A 26,649-nucleotide genomic window follows, 5' to 3' on the forward strand; every position below is an offset into this window, starting at 1 on the left:
CATACGGAAACGAGTTTCAGGTAAAGTCAAACTGAAATGTTTTTATTCTAGGCATATTAAGTGCTTGGAAATATCTTTTGAAGTTCATTATTTTTGTAATAGTTCTCTTAACAGGCCATTAGTTCTTTCTATGCTGTCATAGTAAAAGTCATTGTATGAAATTTTTATTCTGCTGAGGCACTAAAAAAAATATTTAGAAAGACGGTAGTTATGATGTTCAATTTTAAAATGATATGATATATCTCAGGAGTTTCATATCTGCCGGCTCAATTATTAGTTCCATTCCTAATTGCTGCTGTTTTCTGAATCCTATCTACACTCCTGAAACCTGTGTCCCAAATCCTGGCTCAACCATCTGCTGCCCCAGCTTCAAAACTGATTTCTGCTTCAGTCAAGGGATGAAGTCCCAGTTTAACAAAGTGAATGGGAATTTTGATGTTTACTTCAGAAAAGGCCAGGATTTTCCCCTATGTTTCTCTTTCAGAATCTTTGAATGGATACCTGCATGATACATTCTTTTACTTAGCAGCTCAGTACACCCCACGTAACTAGAAGTTCTGCACTGACTGGCCTTTGTCAGAATCATATTCTTACTTCAAACTGGTCCTTACACTGAAGATTTCTTTTTTGTGACATTCGTTCTGTTAATCCAGCAGCCTTAGACAGCAGCAGTCTCTTCTCTCATACATCACAGTAAACCATGGTGGTAAGGAGTGACAGAAATGCATCAACCAAGTCTAGGTCTCTTGCAAAGCTGTTTTATTTGGCATCACATCAGCAAGAATTACAGTTCAGCATGCAACATTTTCTTCTTATAGGGTCCTATATTCTTCTTTCAAAACAAATTAGGGAGGAAAATGAAGGAGCATCAGAATGGGTAATATATGCATAACTGGTGTGTCAATAAATGTTGGCTATTGCTTGTACATAGTTTTTTTCTCCAGAGAAAGGTGGGATAAGAGATCTGAGTCTCTTTCCGAGTACTCAAGTAGGCTTGGATTATTACAGAGCTCTCAGCACAAAAATACAGTGGTCCTAAACAGGAAGCAATAAATAATATACTAGGTCTGATGTGGGTTATTTTTATGTTGTTGCAAGTTTGCCAGGTTTGTACTAAGAAGAAAGAGAGGAATAGCTGTGGACAACAGAACCCTAAAAAATTGGAAGATTATGAAAGAAAGAAGTGCAAATGGAATATATTGTAACCACAGAAAAGAGATGGGATTATGAAGAGGCCAGAACTAGGACTGGGTGATGTGTCAGAGGAATTATACTGAAAAAATCTTTTTGCTTGGTTTTGTATTTTTGTATCATTGGCCAAGGTAACAAAAAAAGCAAGTGAAGTGTGTCTCAAAGTGGAAAAATACCTTTGCTTACTCCACAGAATGTGTGACTTAAACTCCGACCTTTGTCTTGGGCTCAATGAGTTTATGGACATGCCAGTCATATGTCCACTGCTTCCCAGGCAAGACCACTGTATTCCTCATGTGCTCTGTTCCAGTGTAGCACGAAAAAATTAGTATGTGGCAACTCCCCAGGCAGACTCGTAGCTACCCAGGTAGACGCTTCTCTCTGTTACTCCACTGCTGACTATTGGAGAACGGCAGCACTTGGAAGTCAGTCTCGGCACTGCAATTGCAGTAGTTGCTAGTCTAAGTGTGGAAGGGGTAATGTTAGTTTTTGCCCTTCCTGCCTGAGACTAGAACCACCTGCATAAGCTTGGCTAATGAGGCAGAATGGGAAAAAACACATTTGCACTAGCAGATGTGAGCTTCAGCTAGGAGGCAGCCAGCAGAGGCTGTGCTGTTGTTTCCCAGCTGAAGCCAGCATCCAGCTGTGGGCCTCCTTTCTCTTCCTGTATTCTATTTCAGATTCAAAGCCAGGTTAGCTGTGGTTTAATCTATTTGACTGGATGCTTGAATGGTTCAGAAGAGACATACCCATGAAGTCATCTCGGTTGGGGAAGGAGAAAGACAAGCAGCTAAGAGCATTGCTCTAATAATTCATTTGCAGTACATAAAAGGTAAGCTCTAGTTCATTCTGATATGCACTGTAAATGTCATGGAGAGTGGCTAGGAGGAGTATATGAAACCTTTGTGGTATTGTGGTTTTGCTGAGGTTGAGTAACAAATTAAGGCCTGATGCTAGTTTCGGACCAGAGCTAAATATAGATGTGCACACAAACCATACAATGGACAGATTTTTGTAATGCAAAAGAAAGAACTGTTACTGAGGGCTTCCTAAAGGATAAGTATTTTTTCCTGAAACAGAGGTAATGTTCTTTGTGTTTGTAAGTCTAGCCTAACCAGGGATTCAAGTGTGTTAAAAGCACCAAAAGTGCTGTCTTGCTGAATGCTGTACCTATGCATATGAAGTGAATGTAGTGGTATATATGCACATGCATTTTTCTCTCTTACACATGTTCTTTGGTAACAATGTCAGACCTGCTGGGCTGGCATGATTTCCATGCAATGTCCACACTGAAACCAATATTGTAGTGGAAAAATGTATATTCCAGTCAGTCTGTATGGTTTTTATTTCTCCTGGAAAGTATAAGTGGCTTTTCTTCAGAGTCAGTGTCTAGGTCACATATTCTTCTTTTGGTTGTTGCTGCTGTGGCTCATTGTGAGTAACCTAAGAAGAGCAATTTTCTACCTTAGCATACCTTCACACTGCACAGCCTCCTCTGACTACGGCAGGTGCTATTTAAGCAGTGGGCTATGCAGGCAGCAGTATGCTTGTGTGATTAAAAGGTACTGCCAGCAGTGTGGGATGTGCAAGGGAAATCAAGCATAAGTAGTAGCTTTCAGGCCATAAGGAGTCCTTCTTTTCAGTTTTGCCTGCCTCAAACAGCTCCAGAGGTAGTACTTGGTAGAACTTAAATATATTTGTCCCCTTTTAGCAACCCTTAAGATGTACCTTGGGGGAAGCGTTTCTTACTGTACCCTTACAATGTCACGGTCATGTTTACAACTCCCAGGAAGGCTAAGCAGATGTTTCTGAAGCTACATAGAAAGTTTTCATAATGGAGAATCACCTTAGGAAACTGAGCCAAGGAAATAGTGTGCCTGAGAAATAGGTAATTTCTAATAAAGGTAAGAGTAATAATAATTATTAAATCACTATGAAATTAAAAATTAATAACATAATAAAATAAAATTAATAAGTATAAACAAAAAAAAGGAACTAAGCATGCACAGATTCAGCTGTTAATCCATGTGGAATGGAGAGATATTTGCTGAAGGTTCTGGTTCTTGATACTACTTAGTAAATCATAGTCTGGCCTTCCTAATAAAAAAAGCCATTGATAATGCTAATATCTGATCTACTATGAAATATCTTATGGATGTAGAGAGGACTGTGGCCTAAAGACTATATAGCTTAATGAAATTACATTAAAATATTTACTTAAAATAAGCATTTTATATTTGCTGAATAGGGAATGATTCAAAGCTTAGCAAAATTGAACTAAACTAAGTTAAGCAAATCTGAATAAATCTTTATGGAGCCCTACAGAGTATAAGTCTTAGACCTGGGAAGCAGATATTTTATATTCTGATTCTAACACATCTGTCAATATGGACGTAGACTACACAATTCTGTTTTTACCAGCAACTGATGACCAACAAACAGCCAGCCCGAGGGCCAAAATATTGCTAGCTACGGAGATTTGCTAACAGAGTCCTGGGGCAATTGAACTGTGATGATGGTCCTCTCCTCTAGCACTGCATTTTCCTCCTTGAAAAATAGCTAGAGGCACCGGTTTAACATGAAATTAAGTACTGAAAGACAGCAGGGCAGGAGAAAGGGAGAGTGGGACTTCTTCATTGGTGAGGATATGCTCAGCCTAAATGGTTGACTTAGATTTAGATCCCTTAATAAAATACAGAGCTTCTCCCATTTGTCTGTCTTCTGGAAATCCCTTTCCTAAGCAGCTCAATTCCTCTACTCCCCATCCTAAGATCCTAAGCGTTCAAGCTCAATCTGAGCTTGAAACTTGTGTTAGACAGAGTATTTATTTCCAGGTGCTATTCTGAACCTCTGCGGTGTCTATCATTTTTGGACTTGTAAAAATCACAGTTCCTCATTTTATGTGAAAAGATAACATATTGCAAAAGCCTGCTGACACACTTTTCTCTATAGAGAGAAAAGTAAAGACAGCCTTCTCTTCTAAAAACAAAAGTTAAAGACTCTTCTAAGACAAAACACTAGGTGGAATCAAGAAATAGATTTTGTATGCATTGATGTAACATGGCTACTGCATTTTATGACTTTGACTGTTTTCTAATGTTTAATACCTCGGATTCCCAGGCTCTCACTAAATAGTTGCCATTGCAATGCTTTGAGTATTCTTGTCTACTCTCTGTACCTTTGTATGAAGGAAAAAAGGACAATATTTACTCAAAACAAATGTCTATTGCAGGACAATACACGCTGAGAATAGTTCATGAGATATAATGTATATGTATAATATGATCTCACTGCAGGCCATCCCTTTTGCTGTATTTTTTCAGCCCTTCCTTAATGCTGGTTCCGGCACTCATCTCATCCTGAGTTGGGACACTTCGGTGTGCTAGATAGTAGAAAGCTAGTCCTTTATGTATGTGTGTGTTAAAGCCCCAGACAGATGAAGTTTTGATCAGTATCGTCCTGAAACCAAATCATTCATCATGTAATTAATCAAGGCTTTTGTTAAGTGCCCTGCATGCATGAGACCTAATGGGTTAGGTTATCTAGTACATAGGATGGAATCGCCCTGGCAAAGGTTGCTGTTGTCTTTAGTGAGAGTGAGGGTATTGATTCCAAGTATCCTCAGACAAACTGGATTAATGAAAAAAAGCCCCAACACCCCAAATAGAAAGCCTTTTATTTTTAAAGTTATTAATGTTGAAAGAAATTTTCTGAGGACAATTTTATATTCTAACTGAAATAACTGTTTGGCTGAAAACAGACATAGTATCATAAGGAAATAAAACTGTATTGCCATAAGAGGGATGACATAGATCACCAGCACTTCCCTTCTGCCTTTTGTTATGTGCTTTCTTTTTGCTCTGCATCTGCTAAAATAAGACCACAATTAACCTCTCTCGGCAACAAAGTACAGCGTGTTATGTATCACACCACAATCATAATGGCAGATGATTTTCACAGAGAGCATGAAGAAAGAGAATGGATAAACTGACTTTTCCATGAGGCAGTACTGCTCCTTTTACTTTCTCTCCTGTTAGAGTCATTATCATAATCACCACTAGGCAAGCAGTCTAGCTCTGTTTACCTTATTCAGTAAAAAGACTTCCTTTTTATTCCTCCCAGAATGTTACACAGTCATTTGAGAGGCATTCTGCTTTACTTATTACTGAAATACAGTTAAATATTTTCTGTCCTTTTGCCTTCCCATGATAAAATTTCTTAAATAAACAAGACACTCCATAAATTATGTGTGTGTGCAAAGCTGGTTATTTCAAGAGACTGTATCTATAAAATTGATTACATATAAGTAAAGTTAGCTGAAATTGCTTTCATACCTCTCTAAGAAGGAGACAGGGTAATAAAAAAGCACTTGGTAAGTGCAGTCTCCAGACACTTTTTGCAATTTGCACTGAAATAAAAAAAGCAATTTGAGTATATTTTGCTGATTAAAACTGCTTATAAAAGTACTTGCCTTTTCCTCATCGTAAAACATTCAGGCTTTATCTATGATCATGCAGCCTGACTAGAAATGATGACTGTCGAGTGTCTGGCATATAGAACTAGACGAGTTCTCATACATATGGGTGGTGTATATGTATTTAAAGCCAAGATTCACAAAACAGCTATAGGAACGTACTAACGCTCAGTTTTTCCTTGAAGTCACAGTCTGTGGATATCAGTGGTATACTGGGGGATACCAGTGTTGGTGCTGTCACCTGCCATTGACTACATAATTTCTTGGTCAGGAAGGAAGTGACTTTACATAGCTTGTTTGGAAACAAATACTAGGGCAGGTGGTAAACTTAACGTTGGTCTAAGACTGATAATGACTGCAGTAAAAGAAAGTTGCAATTCCCATCTCTCACCGAATGGAGGACCAAGCTGCCATTCAGTGGGACCTCTGTAGGCTGGAGGACTCACCGCAACATCATGACAGCAAAGACAAATGCACAGTTCTGTGATAAGGATGGCGTAACCCCATGCACTGGTACAGGCTGGGGATGGACTGGGTAGGTAGCAGTTCTACAGGAAAGGCCTGGGAGCCTTTTTATTCAATGAAACTTTAAAGTAGAATGTTTAAATTTTGTTCAGTGCAGGGGTGACGATTGAGGTAAGTTTTCTTCTCTTGCAGAGAAAAATGCCCTGTTGGAGTCAGGCAGTGCTGTTTCTGTGTCTATGGATGGTCATGTCCTCAGCCTGTCATAGACTGTTCTTTGAAGTGTTTATCATTTCTCCTTTTTCAGTGAAGGAATGAGCAGCTTCAGAGTTTTCATGCCCATGGAATACCTCCTGGATAAAAAGTACAAGGTTCCTTTTCTGAGAAGTGGTCTATGAAAAAACCCCAAGGGGTTAAAAAGCCATGGTTCAAAAGTCACTGCTATAGTCTCAAAAAGAGTGGTTTAGGTATTTATCAAAACAAGTAGGGGTTTGAGCTCTTGCGGGCAGAGTAAGGCATCAAAGCTCTGTCTCCTTTAATCACTATCATGTTGGCAACAAAATGGCCAAATGTAAGGCTGTAAGTCAGTTGAAAGTAGGACCTAGAAAGGGCACAATCTACAGGTTATTAAACAACTTCTTTGACCTTAAGGGGGTACCAAAGGACTCATGAGAAAAGGTTGTGTTTGGGATGTATGTGTTAGGAGGTCGAATGGAGAGTGTGGAGTTAAGGTAGTGGGCTGTTCATCAAGATCACAGATTTAAGGATACAGAGTTATCAGAAATGGTAACATACAGAATGCATCAGTTCTGATGGTGAGTGTAGCAACCATAGCTCCACTGTTTCCAAGACCACTACATCCAATACTTTGAGCCAAACCCCATCAATAGACATAAAGACAGTTCTGAGCAGCATCATTCAAGTGCAGGTGTAGTGTGTTATCCATGGTGCAGGAATAAAGCCAAGATTCAAAGTATTTCTGTTTGTGCCTGTTAGCCAATGCTATTATGTATAAATTCATGCTATCGTATATTGGGCTTTTTGCAACTGTGATTGCAATTACCTGTGATTGAAATTAAGATTGGGTGTTGCATATAAAAGCCCAGGGGAGCAATGCATGTCACATAGGAAGTGAATGAGGACGCGGTAAAGCAAGACCATCCTTGTAATGTAAATGGTTCACGTTGTGATTTTTCTGGTTGTTACGATTCTACTTCACTTCCCAAATTTGTCACTGCGGATATGCCAGTGGACACAAAAACATGAAAATGATCAGAAATGTTGTTGCGTCACTTCAGAACACAAGACTTGATGAGCCATTATGCTGTACTGTTGCTGAAACTATTATGTCCCTATCTTTAGAAGCAGTTTATTTTTCAAGCTGTAGTTACAGTGATCCATTTTCAATTGGACATGAAACACTGATGAGACATGTACTGATGAGTTTCCACATACCGTCCTGAAGCTCCATGTTAATTTGTTTCTCAGGGAGACTTTGGGGATTTTTTTTCTGTTTTACAGGATGTCTCAGAAAAGCTTGTCATCTTGTGTTGTAACTAAATTTAAATTGAACACTCTTCTTTGGTCACTTATTGCATACCAGCTGCTGTTGCTTAGCATTCTTTTAAGAATTCATTTTATCTAATCTGTCATAGGCCAGAGAAATAGGCTTTATTTCTAGTTTTGGAAAATGATTTTTTTGTTTGTTTCTTTTGGAGTACCCAAAAGGGGTATCTGTCTACAGTATCTCACTGCAGGAGCCTTAAGAAAGCACATTACTGGTCACATACCCAAGTGAAATAATGGAGGAAAAGAAACTCTTAGTTGTTGGCTTTTAATGTAATGTTTAGGGATTTTTAGCCTACACATGGTAGTTAATAATACTGGTTGCAACAAAGAAATGAAGGGCACTCCTACCCTTCTAGAAACCAAACCAAACCCCTCTAATTTGATTAAATTAACTTCATACTGAAGACTTGAATAAAAAAATAAATACTCTGGAGAAAATACTGTTATGATGAAGAAAAGAATGTCACAATAATTGTAGTCCTGCATGAGTAAGACTATCTTTTCTTTCTGGTTTGTCCTGCCAAAATTCTTCTAGATTTGTACCTGTAATTTTGGTGCTGTAACTCAGAGCAGGCCACTCTGCTGCTTCCTCTGGTGAGGACATACCCTTCTGCCTGCAGCCACTCAGTGCCACTCAGTATTGCATTTTTTTTCCCCTTGGCCAGTCATAGGCAGGTTCCACAGCTGTGCAATTGTCTTTTTGTTTGCCGAGGTCTTTTAAAGTCTCCATCCTGAAGTGTATGGTGGGTGCCTGCATCCAGGCTTCCAAGTTTTCTGTATGAGTAAATGGCTTGACTTTTTATGGACAAATTAAATGGCTCAATTCTTTTTTTAAATAGAGGCATGAACTTCGGCCATCTTTTCAGAGTTGTGGGCTGCACTCACATTTTAGAGTACCTGTTTGGCCATGGAAATGCAGTTTGGCCAAAGCAATACAGAAATATAACAGACTGATTATTGGCCACGCTGTCCTCTGAAGTTATGACGGTAAACCCCTTCTCCCACCTAACTGTGACAGCGGTTCACAAGGATAAGTGCACTTGTCTTGCAGGCACATTTTGAGAGACCTTACATGCAGTTAATAACATCTGTTCCTCCCGCTTCTCAGCTCAGTTTAGGGCCACAGGAAAAGACAGTAGATGTAAGTTGAACCCATGCAACCTAGTGTGTTATGCCTAGGCCTAGCATGTTTTCCTATTTCTGCCTAGAAGAAAATTAATACCAACTCAAATAGGCTTGAAACATAGTTTATAAAGAAAAAGGTAGGGGCTCAAAAATATTGAAAAAATGAAGTTTCAGTCAAAATCAAAAGGTTTAAACTATGATGATTGTAATGAAATTCTCAGACAAGTCAGAGTACAAGTCAGCTTTGGATGAGATGTTTAGAGAGATATTTGGAAATCACTGGAAATTCTGACATTTTAAAACAGTTTTCCATTCAATATCACATTAAGTACCACAGTAATGTTTTAGTTCCTCAGTTAGAAGTTTTTGATGCATCATATTGTCCAAATGAACTTTGGAAAAATGAGGAGAATATTTTCTACCACAAATTCTCATTTCTTAATATCACTATACAGATTATAGAAGTACAGTTCCAGGCTCATGTTAAAAAGGCACAAAAGCAGGAGAGTCCTAAAATGGAAGAAGAGGTTGCCTATATATCTCAAAGGAGACAAAGAAAAATAACAAAAGCAAAATTTTCTTGTTTGTCATAGGGATTACAGTAAAAAGAAAAAAGGAATAATATTAATTTCATTATTATCATTAACAAAGGGATGTTTGAGTGAAAAAATTACCCTGCTATAGGATATGTATCTCCATTTCTGGAAGGTTTTTAAGGATTAGCCAGATATTAGTATTTTTCCGGTAAAAGTGCATGTTATGTATTTCCAATTTATTTTAGGGAACACTTCAGAACATCTCTATCAATATATCCCCACTCTAAATGGAAATTATTAGAGAACCTTTCCCTCCATTAGGGCACCATGGCAGCTGTGATAAAACTCAGTGCTGAAAATTATTCTTCCTTAGTTTTGATTGCAACAGGACATTTGTTATGAATGTCACCTGTGGAATTTTATCCTTTCTGCCATTTCAGCGGAATCCAAATAAATCAGTTCTAAACTTAAATTTCAAGATATGTTTATTAAGAATCAAATTGGAGAGCAGAAATGAAAAGAGATATGGATTAGAATGAAAGAGTTCTAGGCTTTTTTTTTTCCCATGAGAACATGGAAGCTGTGCATTCTAAGTCTTTGCTACATGTTTTTTTTGAGGATTATTATGCTTGTGATTGATTGTCTAGTTATTGAGATAATTTTTTACAATTAAAAATAAAATAACTATATTAGTAATGTTAAAACCCCCCTTTTTCAAATAAACCCAGAGATGATGAGCTAAACATCGCAGTTCTACAAAGGCTTTATCTCAGAAAGGCCATGTCTAGTTTGGTCACCTGGCCATTGTACATTAAGGATGCTTTCAGATTGTTTGCATTGCTCCCTTGCTTTAAGAACTAGGGCAGGGGTAGCTGGCTTGGCAACCCTGTGTCCCTTTTTCCTGACTGAGCCAGTCCATGCTTAGTGAATAGCATATGGACCTTTGGATTTTAGCAGTGCTTCAGATCCCACAGTGTAGATGTGGTTATGGCACCCACTGTAAAAATAAAACTCCTGACTGAATTGCTTCTTAATTATTTCAACTATGTATTTTCTTAAGTTTACTGAAATAGAAGTTTGATCAGCCTTCAGGTACTTTTGTTTCATTGTGTCAGTTATTTAAGACTGCATTATCCTGCCCAATGCACCTGTACATTTTAATCTTCTTGTGAGTTCAGTAAGAATATGTAAAAAACCAAAACAACTCTCCAAAGTAACAATAAATTTTAAATGTCATTCCAGTTTTCATCACTGATATGCTTTCCTACCTGTATTGTAATGCTTGGTGCAGTAACATAAATCCTTTTCTTCTTTCAACAGAAACTGTGGCAGAGTGAGACCTTCTGCTACTTGAACTGCTCCCTTTTCTTGCCATTCAAAAATTAGATCATTCATTGTGTATCCAACTAAAAAAAAAAACAAAAAACAAACCGCAAATAAACTCTAAGGCAGCTGGAAACTTTGAAAAGCAGGGACATAACAAATAGTCATGACTTAATCAAATGTCATAAAAAGGAGATAATACAGGGGGTCTGTTTGTACCTGTTAATCACAATGTGCTATCTGCCATTCTATACCATACTGAACTAGGAAAAAAAGCCAGTCCTATGCATCCTTTGTGAAATCTTAATAGTCAGGTAGTCTATTAATGGAATTAACAAAAGCATCAAAATGAGCTAAACATCCAATTCTCTTGGGCACTTGGGAAAATCTTACCCCCCGCCCCCCAGCTAATGAAGGATAAAATAGGCCCTTCACACTCAGATCTCTTTCTCCTTTTATTTGAGGTGAAATGGTGGATTGTCAAAGCTATGTTTATGGATTTATGTCAATTTGAATTGTTAGGTGCAAATTCTTCAAAGAGAACAATGAATAAAAATTTCTGCAGGAGTGAGGTACTAGTTGAAAAACTACTTTTCTCTGGAACTGGCACAAAACAAGGGAAAGCAATTGATTGTAGTGTTCTTTTATTAGCTGACTATGACGACTTATGATATTAAAAGGCATTCAGTTTCAATATTCAGATTCCTGCACTTACCCCTACCTCATGCATGTGTGTACAAGATTAAATAAACCAGCAAAAGCTGTAGTAGAAGTACTAATCAAGGCCCAGACTTTGTAAAGGGCAAGTACTTTTTCCTTCTGTTTGCCTCTCTCAGCTGAATATTTGCATGGGATATCATTGGGGAAAAAAGTTCTACTTCCTCTGAATATGTGATATATGAACTTTCCAGTATATCCCTGGCATTTATTCTAAATTTTTTCTGAACAAATTTTATCTGGTTATGACAACTGGGGAAAAAAAAAAGCTTCTTATTCTCATTCACGTTTCATTAAGACTTTCTCAGAGTCTAATAGATTTGGACAAAGTGAGATTTTAAGATTGAAATCTAAAAGTAGATAGCTTCTATTGTTGTAATAGTTTGAATGGCAAGTGTACATTTGAGCCACATATAATAGCTTGAACCAGAAGGAAAAGGGAGTAATTTTTACATCTAAATTATATACCTTTCACTCATCTGTTTTGCTTCTTTGCCATATTTCCTTTCTGCTTTAGTCCAATGCTAATGAGCTGTTGAGGATAACCTACTGATAACTGGAAATATCTTTTAATCCACCAGTAACAAATTACTGTTCAAAGTATATTGTTCAGAACTTTCTAAGAGTAACTGTCTGCCCTCAAATACTGAAATTTTGAGTTCCAGTGAAGGCAATAACCTCTTTGGTGTGTGGGCATAAATCTTTCCCGTTATATTCAGTGACTTCATTACTCCTTGAACACATCTATAAATGCTATTCAGTCATAATACCCTGATATGCTGACCTCAAATCTGAGACACACTTCATCCTTTCTGATCTATGTTGAATGCACCTATAAGCTAAGAATCAGTGTTTATACATTTAAAACTGTTATCAACACCTCTCCTTGCTTCTAGATTCTTGATGTTTCTTTTGGAGAGTATCTTTATACAAGGTATTCACAGGCACTCAGGCTGACTGTTGGTTTACTTTGGTATTTTGTTGGGGCTGGATGAATATGCTAAAATAGAGACCATATCCTTTTAAATAAGTATTTAATTAAGATCAGACATTACTCAAGTCATTACAAGCATATACTAACTGTGCAAGGAAACACTTATTTTTCTGTCTTATTGAATGCATGACATTCCATAAACACAGTCTAAAAATTCACTATTAAATGCCATAAACTATGAAAAATCAGAAGTATCAAACTTCCCATGAATTCAGACAAAAAGCAGTTGTGTGTAAAGCAGATTATCATTTGAAGCATGTAGATTATGGCCAGAAGTGATATCCCCTGAGTAAAACTCATTGAACTGACAAGAAACAACTGCTGTGTCAAAATGTATTATTTCACTAAATCAGATTCATTCATCTCTAATGCATGCTTTTAATTTTGATTATCATCTACCCTGCCCACTAATTCTTCTATAGTGCACTCTGTTAAAAATAATAACAGTGTATGCAAAATGCTGATGTGGTAATTAATTTTTATCATGTTTACATTTTAAATACCCAAATAAAGCTTTAGCATTCAATACTGTAACTTCATTTTGTAAGTCAAGATCATAGTTATAAAGTAAATGTGTCTTAAAATATAAAGGAGCTTAATGGAGATGTGAGTTTATGTTATACCAAAGAAATTTAAAATAGTATAATATATATCATATTTCCACTAGGTAAGTTAAATTAAATCAACTTAAAATAAATCTCTATTAAATTTATGGCCCTTTATTAAATGTGAAATACATGGCCCAATCAAATGTGCCCATTGAATTAGGGACATCAAAAATCTTGTATAGTCCTGTAAGTGGGGAAGTGAGAAAACATAAATTATTTAAGCATACTGAACTATTTGATAACTCAAATTTGCCTCTAAATTTTCTTTAGTGAGCAGTGTTAACAAGGACAGGTATTCTTGATTTTCTAGCTGAAAATATTTTGTTATTTGGTACAGTTCCAAATAGACTGATGATCTCTTTCTTTTTTTCAACTACTGCATTGTTCTTTCTTCTTGGCATGGAGAAAAGGAAGAAAGACTACAGTGGAAAGTATCTAGTCACTAGCAGAAATAAAGTAGAATCAGAGAATTTCTAAGAACAAACTGCAGCACATGTCCTAGGTCCATCCCAGGATATCCTATCTACAAAAGGGTTAAAACCCACATTGTTCTGTGTTGGAAATTTTTCAGGAGGAACAACAATATCAATTGAGCTAACTGAGCTTCCTTAATATCTCAAAAAAAAAAAAAAAAGGAAAATATTTTTGTTTTTAAATTAATTTTATATAGAAGACCTGCTGAATAGCACAGTGCTTAAGACTCAGAATGCTCATGGTATTGTGTACACTGTGCATAAGGTGAAAAAGGCATTTCTATAGAAATGGCCCTTTAAAATTGTCAGTGGTTACCATACTGTAGTATATATACTGTTATGATTTAGGTGTATGGTGTTATATATGCAATGAGCCTAAAAATCAGTCCTCCAGCACCCTAAATTTGGGACCTCTGCTGATTAATGTAATTAGTGTCCCTTACTGAAGTGTCTGGACTCCCAGCAGCATGAGAAGACATCATGGCAGATTTTGAAAAGTTCAGTCTCAGCAACAAAGTAGAGACTTATGTTCCTGATATGGATAAGGCACCAAATTGCTTAGTGCCATCAACAGAGGGTGGGGGGGCTAAGTACACAGGAACTAACAGAAGTGTAGGGAGCTTTGGTAATGAAAATTTTGAAGACTCAAGAGCAGAGTGTTATTTTTTAGATTTAGGATCCTAGAATTGCCAATCATAAAAGTTTACAGTATTAGAATTATGTGGGTAAATTTAAATGTCTGATGCCAGTGCCTGAGTTCAATGGGACTATACAGATCTTTCATGCATAGTATTTGCAGTACTGAGGCCTACATTGGCAAAAAGGAAATGATTAGATGCTGCAACAAAGAAGGTCTCTACTAAAATGCATTTACCTTACTCATCTAGATGAAAAAAGTACACTCGCCCATCCACTGCTGAAATGAGTTTTACAGGAATAAAATGAAAACAAGTAAACTATTTCATTGACTGTACAAGATTAGCAACTGATAAGCTGAGAAAAGGCAGGTGAGAGAAGTGAGTAATGGTGCTGTCTTTGTCCCAGGTTTATGCAGCACTAGTCAATCTAACTGATCAAGCTCATAATTAAAGCTGAGTGTTCCTGAGACACAATTGCAGTTTATCATAGTATCATAGAATGGTTTGGGTTGGAGGAGACCTCAAAGATCATTTAGTTCCAACCCCACTGCCATGGGCAGGGACACCTTCCACTAGACCAGGTTGCTCAAAGCCCCATCCAACCTGGCCTTGAACACTTCCAGGGATGGGGCATCCACAGCCTCTCTGGGCAACCTGTTCTAGTGTTAGGCTGCAAACGCACATTGCTGGGTCTTACTCAGCTTCTCATCAACCAACACTCACAAGTCCCTCTCTGCAGGGCTGCTGTCAATCCATTCTCCACCCAGCCTGTATTTGTGCTTGGGATTGCCCTGACCCATGTGCAGGGCCTTGCACTTGGCCTTGTTGAACTTCATGAGGTTTGCACAAGCCCACCTCTCAAGCCTGTCAAGGTCCCTCTGGATGGCATCCTGTCCCTCAGGCGTGTCAGCTGCACCACTCAGTTTGGTGTTGTCTGCAAACTTGCTGAGGGTGCACTCAGTCCCACTCTCCATATCACCGACAAAGATGTTAGCACCGGTCCCAGTACCAACCCCTGAGGAACACCACTCTTCAGGGCGTTCAGTTGCTGGTCTCCACTTGGACGTCGAGTCATTGACCACAACTCTTTGAGTGCAACCATCCAGCCAATTCCTTATCCAGCAAGTGGTCCATCCATCAAATCCATGTCTCTCCAATTTAGAGACAACGATGTCATGCGGGACAGTGTTAAATGCTTTGCACAAGTCCAGGTAGATGACATCAGTTGCTCTTCCCTTATCCACCAATACTGTAACCCCATCGTAGAAGGCCACCAAATTTGTCAGGCACGATTTGCCCATAGTGAAGCCATGTTAGCTGTCACCTATTACCTCCTTATTTTCCATGTGCCTTAGCACAGTTTCCAGGATGATCCACTCCATGATCTTGCCAGGCACAGAGGTGAGACTGACTGGCCTGTAGTTCTCCAGGTCTTCCTTTTTTCCCCTTTTTAAAAATGGCAGTTATGCTTCCCCTTTTCCAGTCAATGGGAACTTCCGTGGACTGCCACGACTTCTCAAATATGATCGAACATGGCTTAGCAACTTCATCCATCAGTTCCTTCCGGACCCACCAATGCATTTCATCAGGTCCCATGGGCTTGTGCACCTTCATGTTCCTCAGACGGTCTCAAACTGATCTCCTACAGTAGGTGGTTCTTCATTCTCCCAGTGCCTGTCTTTGCCTTCTGCGACTTGAGTGGTGTGGCTGGAGCACTTGCTGGTGAAGACTGAGGCAAAAAAAGTCACTGAGTACCTCAGCCTTCTCCATATCCCAGGTAACCAGATCTTCTGTTTCCTTCCGGAGAAGGCCTACATTTTCTCTAGTCTTCCCTTTATCACCAACATACCTATAGAAGCTTTTCTTGTTGCCCTTGACCTCTCCTGGCCAGATTTTATTCTATCAGGGCTTTAGCTTTCCTAACCTGATCCCTGGCTGCTTGGACAATTTCTCTGTATTACTCCTAGGCTACCTGTCCTTGCTTCCACTCTCTGCAGGCTTCCTTTTTGCATCTGAGTTTGTCCAGAAGCTCCTTGTTCATCCACGCAGGCCTCCTGGCATTTTTGCCTGACTTCCTCTTTGTTGGGATGCATGACTCCTGAGCTTGGAGGAGGTGAACCAGCTTTCTTGGGCCCCTCTTCCCTGCAGGGCTTTATCTCATGGCACTCTACCAAGCAGATCCCTGAAGAGGCCAAAGTCTGCTCTCCTGAAGTCCAGGGTAGTGAGCATGCTGTGCACCCTCCTCGCTGCCCTAAGGATCTTGAACTCCACTGTTTCATGGTCACTAAAGCCAAGGCTGCCCTTGAGCTTCATGTTCCCCACCAGCCCCACCTTGTTGGTAAGAACAAGGTCCAGCATAGCACCTCTCCTCGTTGACTCTTCCATCACTTGGAGAAGGAAGTTATCATCAACGCATTCCAGGAATCTCCTAGATTGCTTATGCCCTGCTGTGCTGTCCCTCCAACAGATATCGGGGTGGCTGATGTCCCCCATGAGGACCAGGGCTTGTGAATGTGAGGCTGCTCCTATCTGTCTATACAGGGCTTCATCTGCTCGGTCTTCCCGGTTGGTGGCCTGTAGGAGACCCCCACTATAATGTTACCTGTCCCTGCCCTTCCTTTAATCCTGACCCATAAGCTCTCAGTGGGCTCCTCATCCATCCCCAGGCAGAGCTCCATGCACTCCAGCTGGTCATTGACATAGAGGGTGACACCCCCTCCTCCTCTCCCCTGCCTGTCCTTCCTAAAGAGCCTGTGTCCTTCCATTCCAACACTCCAGTCATAGGAGCCATCCCACCACGTCTCTGTGATGCCAATAAGATCATAGCCCTGCAGGTATGCACACATCTCTTAACAACTCTTGTTTATTCCTCATGCCATGTGTGTTTGCATAGAGGCATTTAAGTTGAGCCCCTGATGAAGCTGATAATTGATCTGAATGCAGTAGTACCCAAACAGTAAAATTCAGTAAGAGAGATATCTTTCTGTGGTCTCTCAAATTTTGCTTTGATATTCTTGAATAATGGCACCACTAGCAGAAAGGGCTAATTTGTTGGCTAGATATATGCAGAAACAGTTCAGATTATCTTAGGAATGGATTATTCTGCCAGTGATAAATATATTACAGGTTCAATCCAGTGCATTAATTTTTCATTAAATAATCAGAAGGCATGATAATTAAAATAAGGCAAAACCTCTTAAACTGAATTCTAGAAATACTAAACCTGAAGTCTGTTATTCTGAACAGATGTGTGGTTACCAGTACAAATTTGCACTGTATGTGTTATATTGTTAAATATGTTCTGCGTCTTGCAAGAACACACTGAACTATGTAGTAGTCATAAAGAACAAGACGTTTCTCTTTAGGGATTCTAAGGGATAAGGAAGATAACAATGTCTTTATTGTACTGTTAGGTCCATAAATACTGACTCCACAGAAAGTGGCTGGCAGGAGAGTCGGCACAATCTAGGACCCTGAATTTGAGGAAATAGAGGAACCAACTCACAGCAATGTCATAGAATGAGGAATCATGTCCCTTGCAGTTTTTCAAGTTCAGATTCACACCTATAGAAGCCCTATCTCCCTGACGATACCTGTTTCTAGATTCTCCTCCTTACATTTGCTATGCCAGAGAAGCCCATGACAAATGTTAATGTGGTGATGAGTTTTGCAGTTTATTTATATTTTTTTATATTTGCAAAAATAGCAGATGCATTTCCTATGTTATTTCTTAATCACATTTCCTATGCCTCTAACATTTCTATCAGGAGGGCACTGTATTTTTTCTAGGACAATAATTTCAGTGGCTGCCTACTCAGCTCTGAGTATAGAAAGAGATGACCCAAAGCCATATCAGAAGAGTGCTTTTATCAATTACACATAACTTTAAATGTTTATTAACTCTGCTTTTAGATGTATAGAGCTTATTCTGTAGTAGACATAAGTGGTTAGCTCTTGAATCCTGACTTCTTCTTGGGATAAGACTTGAGTGTAAGATGTTTTCTCTCTGTGCCATGCTTTCATTGTATTCTGCTTTCCATAGGAAGTATGGTGTGCATGCCTGATGGGAGTCTCACTCTATGTGTCTGGAAGAAAAAACTGTGAATCTATTTCTGAGCGCACCTGTTTTTCAGGGTAAACTTTTGCTACATAATGGTTATTCCTATTCTCTGTAAATCCTTGCTGTTCAGTCTTACTATATTCTATCTCTTGCTGCTGCTTTGTGAGCAGAACATATATATGTCTTGTTTGCATTTGCTGCAGCCTAACATGGTATTCAGCCTCTCACAAAAAAAAGGAGTTTTTCTTTTTAGGCTATGAGGTGGTTTTGGTGACTATTATAAATTGCTACCAGATATTTTTATTACTGGTGATTAGCAAATACAGTGTTACAGAGGAGTCCTTATGGCTACATTTTAGTGTTGAAAAAAGGACAGTCAGTCACTGGCCTAGTTAGTATATGAGGGCACAGCTCACTTTTTAATTTCTGGTGGATAAAGTGACCCTTTTATACTACAGAATAGCTGAAAGCAATAGAGGCTATCATCTAGTACAGTGGTCTGCAGGACGAGGCCAACCTGAACTAAATCAGGTGGATTAGTAAGGATGTCTGTCACTGAAATGCAGTGTGCTAGGGTTTGGGTTTGCAGGGTGTAAATGCATGAAGGTTAAGAAAGGAAGTAGAGATGCCAAATTGTGTGTGTTATGGGACACAAACCAGCTGCTGTGGCTGAAATAGAGTTCAGTCTGCAACGTATTTGTTATCGTCTGGCTACTGTCCAGGTGTTTGCTCTTACTTAATTCTATAAAGGTATTACTAATCACACAAAATCTAAGTGGTGTCATCATAGAACTGGTAAGAAAGGACAGAAAAAACACATTGTTATGTTGAACAGCAATGTTCAGAACTTACAGGACTGGTTAGGTTACATTAATACTGTCTCTATTAACCCAAAATCTGAGGTCTTGCACATTTGTAATGCAAAAGTAGATGATAAATTGTTGGTAATTATATGACAAGGCTATCATCCCAGGAGGAGAAGGTTACCAGAGGCAGTATTTCTCAGGAAAACTCAAGAACTGTGTGTATGCATGGCACTGTAGCCTCTCAGCAAACAGCTCCCTTTAAAGAGACAACTCATTTTTAGGAGCCTGAAGTCATTCCAGGTAATTAGCTAGTGAAGCATGTACTGGCAGACTGAGACCTCTGCCTGAGATGAATATGAAGAACTGGCAAACTAAGTAGACTTTAGAATTGACTGGCAGTGTAGAGGGCCTGAAACAATTGGGAAAGTTAGATTTGGCCTGCAGAAGTTTTTATTTAGAAATGGTCTGTCACAGAGCTGGTGATAAGTATGAAAAAATGAAAGTAAAAACTCTGTGGAGTCACACTTATGGAGGGAGGAGGTGGAAAAGATAAGGCATTGAATGAGGAGTGGTTGTCAGGACTTGTGCCTGGAATAGTTGATGTATGGTTTTGCATAGCTGGACATCAAATAAAATGAAACTGTAGTGATAGTCTATTTAATTGATCTCATCTATACAAAACTCTTTGGCAGAATGTGGACAAGACAGACATACTAACTCTAGCCTTTAGACAGCACCGAAAATTGTCTGGCTAGAGTGAAAATTTTCAGTGTGTTCAATTAAAGGTTTCAGGAAAAATCGCAGGGAAAAAGAATGTGATCCTGCTGAAATATTTCTAAGTAGCAAGGGCAACTATAGTGCCTGGAAAAAAGAAAACCGAATTTTTCCCTTGGTGTCAGTCATCTTTCCCAGAAAATCTTATCTTTTAAAAAATGGTGTTGACAAGTTGTTACCAACACCCATATGAGGTCCCTGAAAGAAAAAGTAGATTGTATCTGTGGTTTTTTTTAACACTATTATAAATCTTAATACTAAATATAACCTCTTCATTCATCCAGTTCTGAAAGTATAGGAATGAAGCCTGCCTTAAACAAATAGGGTTCCTTTCAACCCACATCAGTCCACATGACTCTATAGAACTTACTGGAACCAAGCTATTTATATTGGTTGTATACATGCATGCTAAGAGTATGAAGATTTTATTTTAGCTAATTCAATATCAGCTGTAGGCATTAAAAGCCCATAATCTCATAGGCAAGATAGTGGACATCCAACAAGTTTGTCTTGAAGAATTGTTTAAGTGTCTTGAAAGTATTAACATCTCTTCTTCAGGCTGTCCAAGGACTACACCATTACAGAAAAACAAGGTTTGTTATTCAAGGCAAGCAATTCCACTGTACCTTCAGAGACTCCACACCTTTGAACCACAATTGTCTTGGCAATTCCAAGATACTCCCTTTTTTACTTCTGCTGACACAGTCTTATTTGCTAAGTCCTTTCCTTTTCACCACACTCAGAGTACCATTCCAAGCCATAAAGAATAAAATTTTTGAGAAAACTTGTGATCCAGCTGAATACCAATATATCTTGTAAATTTTCTACTCATTCTGTTTTATTCCAGAAAGGCCATGCTTCCCTTGTGTCATTTTACAATACCTACAGGCATATTAAAACCTAACTCTTTTCCTCTTGTTCAATAAACAAACACATGAACGGCATGAAACAACTGAGCTGAATAGCTAGCATTTTTGTAGAAGAGAATTTGGTTCAACTACAGGATTTATTTTATAGTTCTTTTAATCCCACTGATTTATCTAAATTCCATTCTCATTTCTTTAATGTTTAGTAAGGTACAGGTTCAAGAGTAACATTGGATTTATTCAGCAAATGAAGCAGTTCTTTAGGTATCCAGCTGAGGCAAGGACTACAGTCGTGTTGACTAGAGTTATTTCACTACTCTCTTCTGTTAGGCATCCCAACAGTGTGCCTCCAGGATAGGCTGCCTGCACACTACTGTTCCTAAGAACATGGCAGAGATTTGAGTTGCACCCTAAATTCCAAGCAACATAGCAGGGGGAAGATATGACAGAGGTAACAAATCTGGTTTTGGCTTGAGGTTAGAATAAATTCTTCTAATATACATTATGTGCTAAAAATATTAGCTTCAGAAATCAGCTGTGATGCATTTCAAGGCTAAATTTATGCTGGAGCTCCAAGAAAGCAGGATTTTATTCTATGTACTTCTGAGCCACTGTGCAAAGGGTCTTCCCCTTGCACTGCCCTCTAAGTCATTCTAATGGAATCTCTCCCTTGGGAGTTACAGGTTTATCCTTCTTAGTCTGAACTTCAGAGAAGAATAACATTTCAGGCCCACCCCTTTACCACATCTCTCAAACCTAATATTCCTTGCTGAAGCCTATAGATTTTCAGCTGTCACTTTTATATTAGTTTCTGTGGGTTCAGCAGCAGTTGTACAGTTACTACGGCCCTTTCATCCTGCATTAGTTGGGAGCTGATGAATACAAATACCTAGCTCTCTGTAGCTGTGTGTCAGGTCTCACTTCAGATATGCGCAGTGGGCTGAGTCACCCATCTGCAGAGCAGAAACCCTTGGATGAGTTGTTGGCAACTTTTGTGCTACTGAAATGGAAAGGAGAGAAGAGGTATGGTTTCCACACATTCAGGCACATGCAGGCATTGACCTAGTGTGTCCATAATTACTGTCACTCAGGTAGACACCTGAGGTTCCCTGGCAGATAAGAAATATACTCCAGTTCTATTATCTTTCTTATGGTGTCTTTGTGCTGTTGTGGGAAAGCAACAATGTGCACATCATTTTCTGTAATGCAGTAACCTGTATTGCTGTAGCCTGCTTACAGATCTTTCCATTTGCACGATGTCCAATTTAGAGACTGGGAGGAAAGAAACTGTACTATTCAGGTAACATCATAATGTAGTACGGAGTGAATTTTCTCTAAAAATCCAAAAGACTGGAGGATGATTGCTTAGAAAGACTAAAAAGCCTCCATAAATAAAAAAGGAAAAAAAAAAGGCCATTATTTAATTTATTAAGAGAGACAATAAGCATCAAAATGAAATTACGAGGTGAGCAGGTGCTTTCTCCCTTACATATGTTGCTTTTCATAGTATATTTCTTCTTTTGTAACTTAGTTAGTTAGTCTTTTCACTATTCTTTGAAAATTCAGGAATATTGAATGTCACATAAAGTTATAATTGTAATATAAGAATAAAGGAATGCTGTGAGATAAAAGTGAAACTTAAAAAAGAGAGAGACAACAAGCTCTAGCACATGAAAGAAAAACATTTCTTTCCTGGGAGACAGACCACAGAAATAAATATGTATCTAGCTGACATTTCTTTGTATCTTATTCAAGCAGAATAAAACTATATCTCACATGCCTATAGGCTGCCCTGGTGTAAGGCACAGAAATGTAGAAGGGATTATTTCATATGTGCATTTTCATTTGCTTCCTTTCTAAAATACAAAAGCAGCTCATTCTAGTTGCTGAGAAATCATTTGGTAAAATAAATCCTTAAAAATAGAAGACATTTCCACTTAAATATTTTTTCAGACACTTCATGATATAAGTGAAGTATTTTAACCAGGGGCAAATCCAGCTGCTTAGACTGACCTTGGAAAAAAAATTACATGAGCTGGCTAAAACCAAAAATATCATTTGGAAGGAATGCTATACATGAATTTTCCTCTTAGAGCTTTTTATGCAGGAGCAACAGTATCGATATTGAAGGAAAGTATCCAGTACTAAACAAAATCATTATTTTTTTTTTAGCAGAGCTAAAACCTACAAACTGTCCTTTATAAGTAACTGTCAGCCTTTCTTTGCAACCTGGTGGTAAGACAAGTAAGAAAATGATGAGTGATTTGTTAGAAACAGTCTAATTTGCTTAGTGACACATGCAGGAGCAAGGCTTGCAAGATCAGGTACAATTTAAAGAAACTGTGAGATAAATGTGCCTTGTAAATTCATAATTGTACAATGTCCTACCCAACCTGGCACTCAGTGGAAAATACAGCAATGATCATCACTTTAAAAAGAAACATCTGGAAGCATGGCTGCTGCTGTTTTGCTCCTGCAACTGCTTCAGTTTTATAACACAGCCTGATGATCAGTTCATTTACTCAGGACACGAGAGGACTGTGTTCTCAGTTTTGAAACCCTGCGTCTTCCACTTCCCCAGACAATGCATTAACCACCAGAGTTAGTGCTTTGATCCCCCTGTTTAAGTTGTCCCACTGTGCGCCAAAAAATGTAAGCCAGACAGCCACAGGAGAGTATGACACTGTGGCCTAGAGATTAGAGATGCTTGGATGGATTCAGGCTCTCAGGGTTATGTCAGTTTTTACCTCAGGAGATTTGATATGAAGCCTGGCAAAATGCTAAAAGCACCCATTCTCCTTTTTTCTTCTATAATTTTAAAGGGAACTGGATGCCCGTTCTTAGCCAAAGACTGAAATTTGAATGTTTCTGCTCACCTTTTTCTAAGTTTTAGAAATTGGTCAGAGTTCAGACTCACATAAAACAATTATTTTATCTAGTTACTCTTCTGTCTAGCATGTAGATATTATTTGTAACTCCTCCAAGGTGTCTATTTCCCTTCCTGTACTGCCTGTATAGAGAAACCAGTTTTGGGCAGGTGAATTCCTGCTCTTGAAGGTCTAGGATCTTGGACGTTATGTCACTGTGCCTGTCTTCTTTGGGTCTGTCCGAAAGTCATTTCAGGGAACTGGTTTCTTGTTCTTGCAAACCTAACTGGTTATTCTGCTATCAGACATGTAGGTACAGCCAGAGCTCCCACATGCTGCAAAATTTTCTGCCTCAGGCCAGCTACTTTGCCCATAGTCTCTATTTTTCAATGTCTGGAGTAACAGGTAAAATAGAATTAGACAAGGCAATTTGGGGAAACTTTATTACTTGTAACTTTCTTATGAAATCAAGTTTGATCTTTCTCTGTAACTAGAAGATTTTCAAGCACTCATTTGTATTTTGTTCAGCTCTTCTTTTGTGAACATTGCCTTTCTCTATTATGTGAATGTGCAGCAGGGAATTTACTCCCACTGAACTGAATGATTAAAAACAAGACTTCAGTGAAAAATGTTCTGCTGGAAAATACAGTAAAACATCTACAGTGTTATTCAACTAATAAGTGTTGGTTCCCTGTGGTGTAGTTTGTGGGAATTGTGAGCTCCTGCAAGGTTTCTATAAAGCAAAACAGATGCCTGTTTGTTCAAGAATGCTCAGTTGTTGTATGACCTGTCCTCACAAGGGCTGAAAAACAGGAAAAATACAGCTGAGTTTTATGAAGTTGTTAAAGTAAAAATTTCATAACTTTTTAAAATTATACCTTTTGATTGTTCAAACACTGTGATGCTTTCTGTTTGAAGCATAATTGCATATAGTGAATATTTACTTATTGATCCCAAAACTGTAAATCTAGATCTGACATTAAGATGGGTACTTATAATTAATCTGTTTTTCTCCTGTCATTGATTTTCGCAAACTTCAGATTGCTGGAATCTTTCAAAGAATGCTTTGCTTTGTTTTATTTTTGTTCTTCACATCATTAGGAGGATTTTTCTGCTAGGAATCTCTTCCAAAATCCTCTCATTTTAAGGGCAAAAGGCAATTCCCAAATACTTCATATCACAAGGAAAATGAGAATATAATGCATATCTGTGCCTTCCTCCTCGCACATCCTGTGTTAGCTCAGATCATAGCATCAGACAGAACCTTTGGTTTTGTCTTTTTGTCTGTGTGTGTGTGCACCTTGAAATGGCATAGCTTCTGTATGCTTTCCATCCTCTTTTATGTTCTAAGCGAGATATCAAGGGAGGTGATAAGTGCAATAGATGATGGCTTGAGTTAACAAATGCTAATTTTATTTTACATAAAAAGTATTGATGTTAACTGAGAGATAATTCTGCAAAGCCTGTCTTGTCTAAGCTGTTTTTACCTTCTCTTCTGCTCTCAGGATATTTGTGTATAATGCAAACAGAGCTTTATGATGAGATTATTTAAAACACATGGAGTTGTAATTTCGCTTTTTCCATTGAAATTCTAGTGTAACACCAGGTTTGGTCAAACTGTCAGACCTTCTCTGCGCTAGAAAGCTATCAAATCATTTTTTCTTTCTGTGTTTTGCTGCGTGATTTCAATGTCAAGCTATCTGTGCTAATACACATTCCTTTAGGCCCAGAATCTTCGGAAGATGCCAGAAATTTTTCCAGTGTTATGGCTGATGGTCAGATCATACTCACATTTTATCCCTAGCTAGATGGTACCTTTTATGGACATCTTCCTCCTCATAATGCAAGGGCTCTACAGCCCTTCGCAAGATTTTCTTGGGGGTGTTCCACTGATCCAAGGTGCTGCCCCAATTGAGGGGGTGAGGGCTGTGTAAGTGACATACCCTATGTAGGTACATGGGCATATACATATATACATATATATGCTTTGCAATCTTCTACATTTCTCCCTTGTAGTAAACCCTTTCCCTAATCCCTTCTAGGATGATTAGGTAAAAACGACAGTTATGTAGCTGTAACATGTTAGCATACTGAAGAGCTAGGGCAGGAATCGGAAGAGCCGGGACTCAGTATACATTGTCTTGTTTCCAGCTTTTAAGGACACCACGTTATTATCGATTTCAGGATATTCACATAAATCACATAAATCACTTCCTCAAGTTATTCTCATGTTTCCTTTATGCTCTCCCATATTACTGTCCCCCTGTATGTGTGAACACAGGGAAGACTTAATGGTGAATCTCCATATGCATAAATTTTCCATAAAGGTAAACTGGCATTGGGTACTTTAGTAGTAACATCAGATTTACACAAAACAATTGATTTTCAGTACAAGTAAGGATGAAAGAATCTCTTCCTTTGAAAATCATGTATGTTTCACAGATTCTTTTGGTAAAATAGAGGATTCTTTTTTGAAAATTTGTTCTTGTACCAATACAAGGGGTCTTTCTACATCCTGCATAGCTGTTGTAATCCCTACAAAAGTATTTATAGGATAATACATTAAGCAAACTTACAGCTTTCCAGCTGCATTATACATGTTTGCACATCCATTGGAAAGTTTTTTAGATCCATCGGACAGGACAGTATTAAAGTCAATCTGAAAGAACACAAAAAAATATTAAATATATACCACAAAAATGCCATAGAACTGCACAGGAAAAATGCATGAAAACACTGGAAGTCATTAGAAATAGAAGAAATTGCATTTTTTCATTAGGAAGCTCTCAAAAGGGCTGTACATTAGCTGAACACATTTCACTCCCTCACCCTATTATGACCATGTGGAAAAAAAATATAGACTTTCAGAAAAACAAATTTTTCAATTGGGTTACCCAACTTAATGAGAACTCTAAAGGAATGCATCAACAGCATCGTTTTTTGTGCTACAGCAGAATTATTGTACTGTTACAGTATTTCAAATAATTGACATAAAATTTACCCAGATTTGCAAGAATTTCGTAACAGATGTCAGCTGCAAATTATGGTGGCAAAGTAATTTATGTGTTATTGTCCTAAAATAAGGTGCTTAAATTGTCAACACAAAGGTTTAAGATAACATTTAATGATATTGATGGCAGACTGAAATATGCCTGTCATTTTGAAC

The 26,649-nt window shown here is 38.4% G+C and overlaps 1 protein-coding gene across 3 annotated transcripts in view; it reads right to left on the reverse strand.

The window, feature by feature from the left end:
* The window catches only part of GLRA3 (glycine receptor alpha 3), a 99,590-nt gene that overhangs the window by 20,970 nt on the left and 51,971 nt on the right, over window positions 1-26,649 (reverse strand). For all 3 annotated transcript variants that reach the window (XM_052779320.1, XM_052779304.1, XM_052779311.1), the window contains exons 5-6: window positions 26,060-26,142; window positions 10,626-10,763 (exon numbers count right to left, since the gene is read on the reverse strand). In XM_052779320.1, coding sequence (XP_052635280.1) covers window positions 10,626-10,763; window positions 26,060-26,142 — 221 coding nt within the window. The remainder of the gene's footprint in view (window positions 1-10,625; window positions 10,764-26,059; window positions 26,143-26,649) is intronic.

This window comes from Harpia harpyja, chromosome 2 (genome assembly GCF_026419915.1).
Source record: "Harpia harpyja isolate bHarHar1 chromosome 2, bHarHar1 primary haplotype, whole genome shotgun sequence".
NCBI lineage: Eukaryota > Metazoa > Chordata > Aves > Accipitriformes > Accipitridae > Harpia > Harpia harpyja.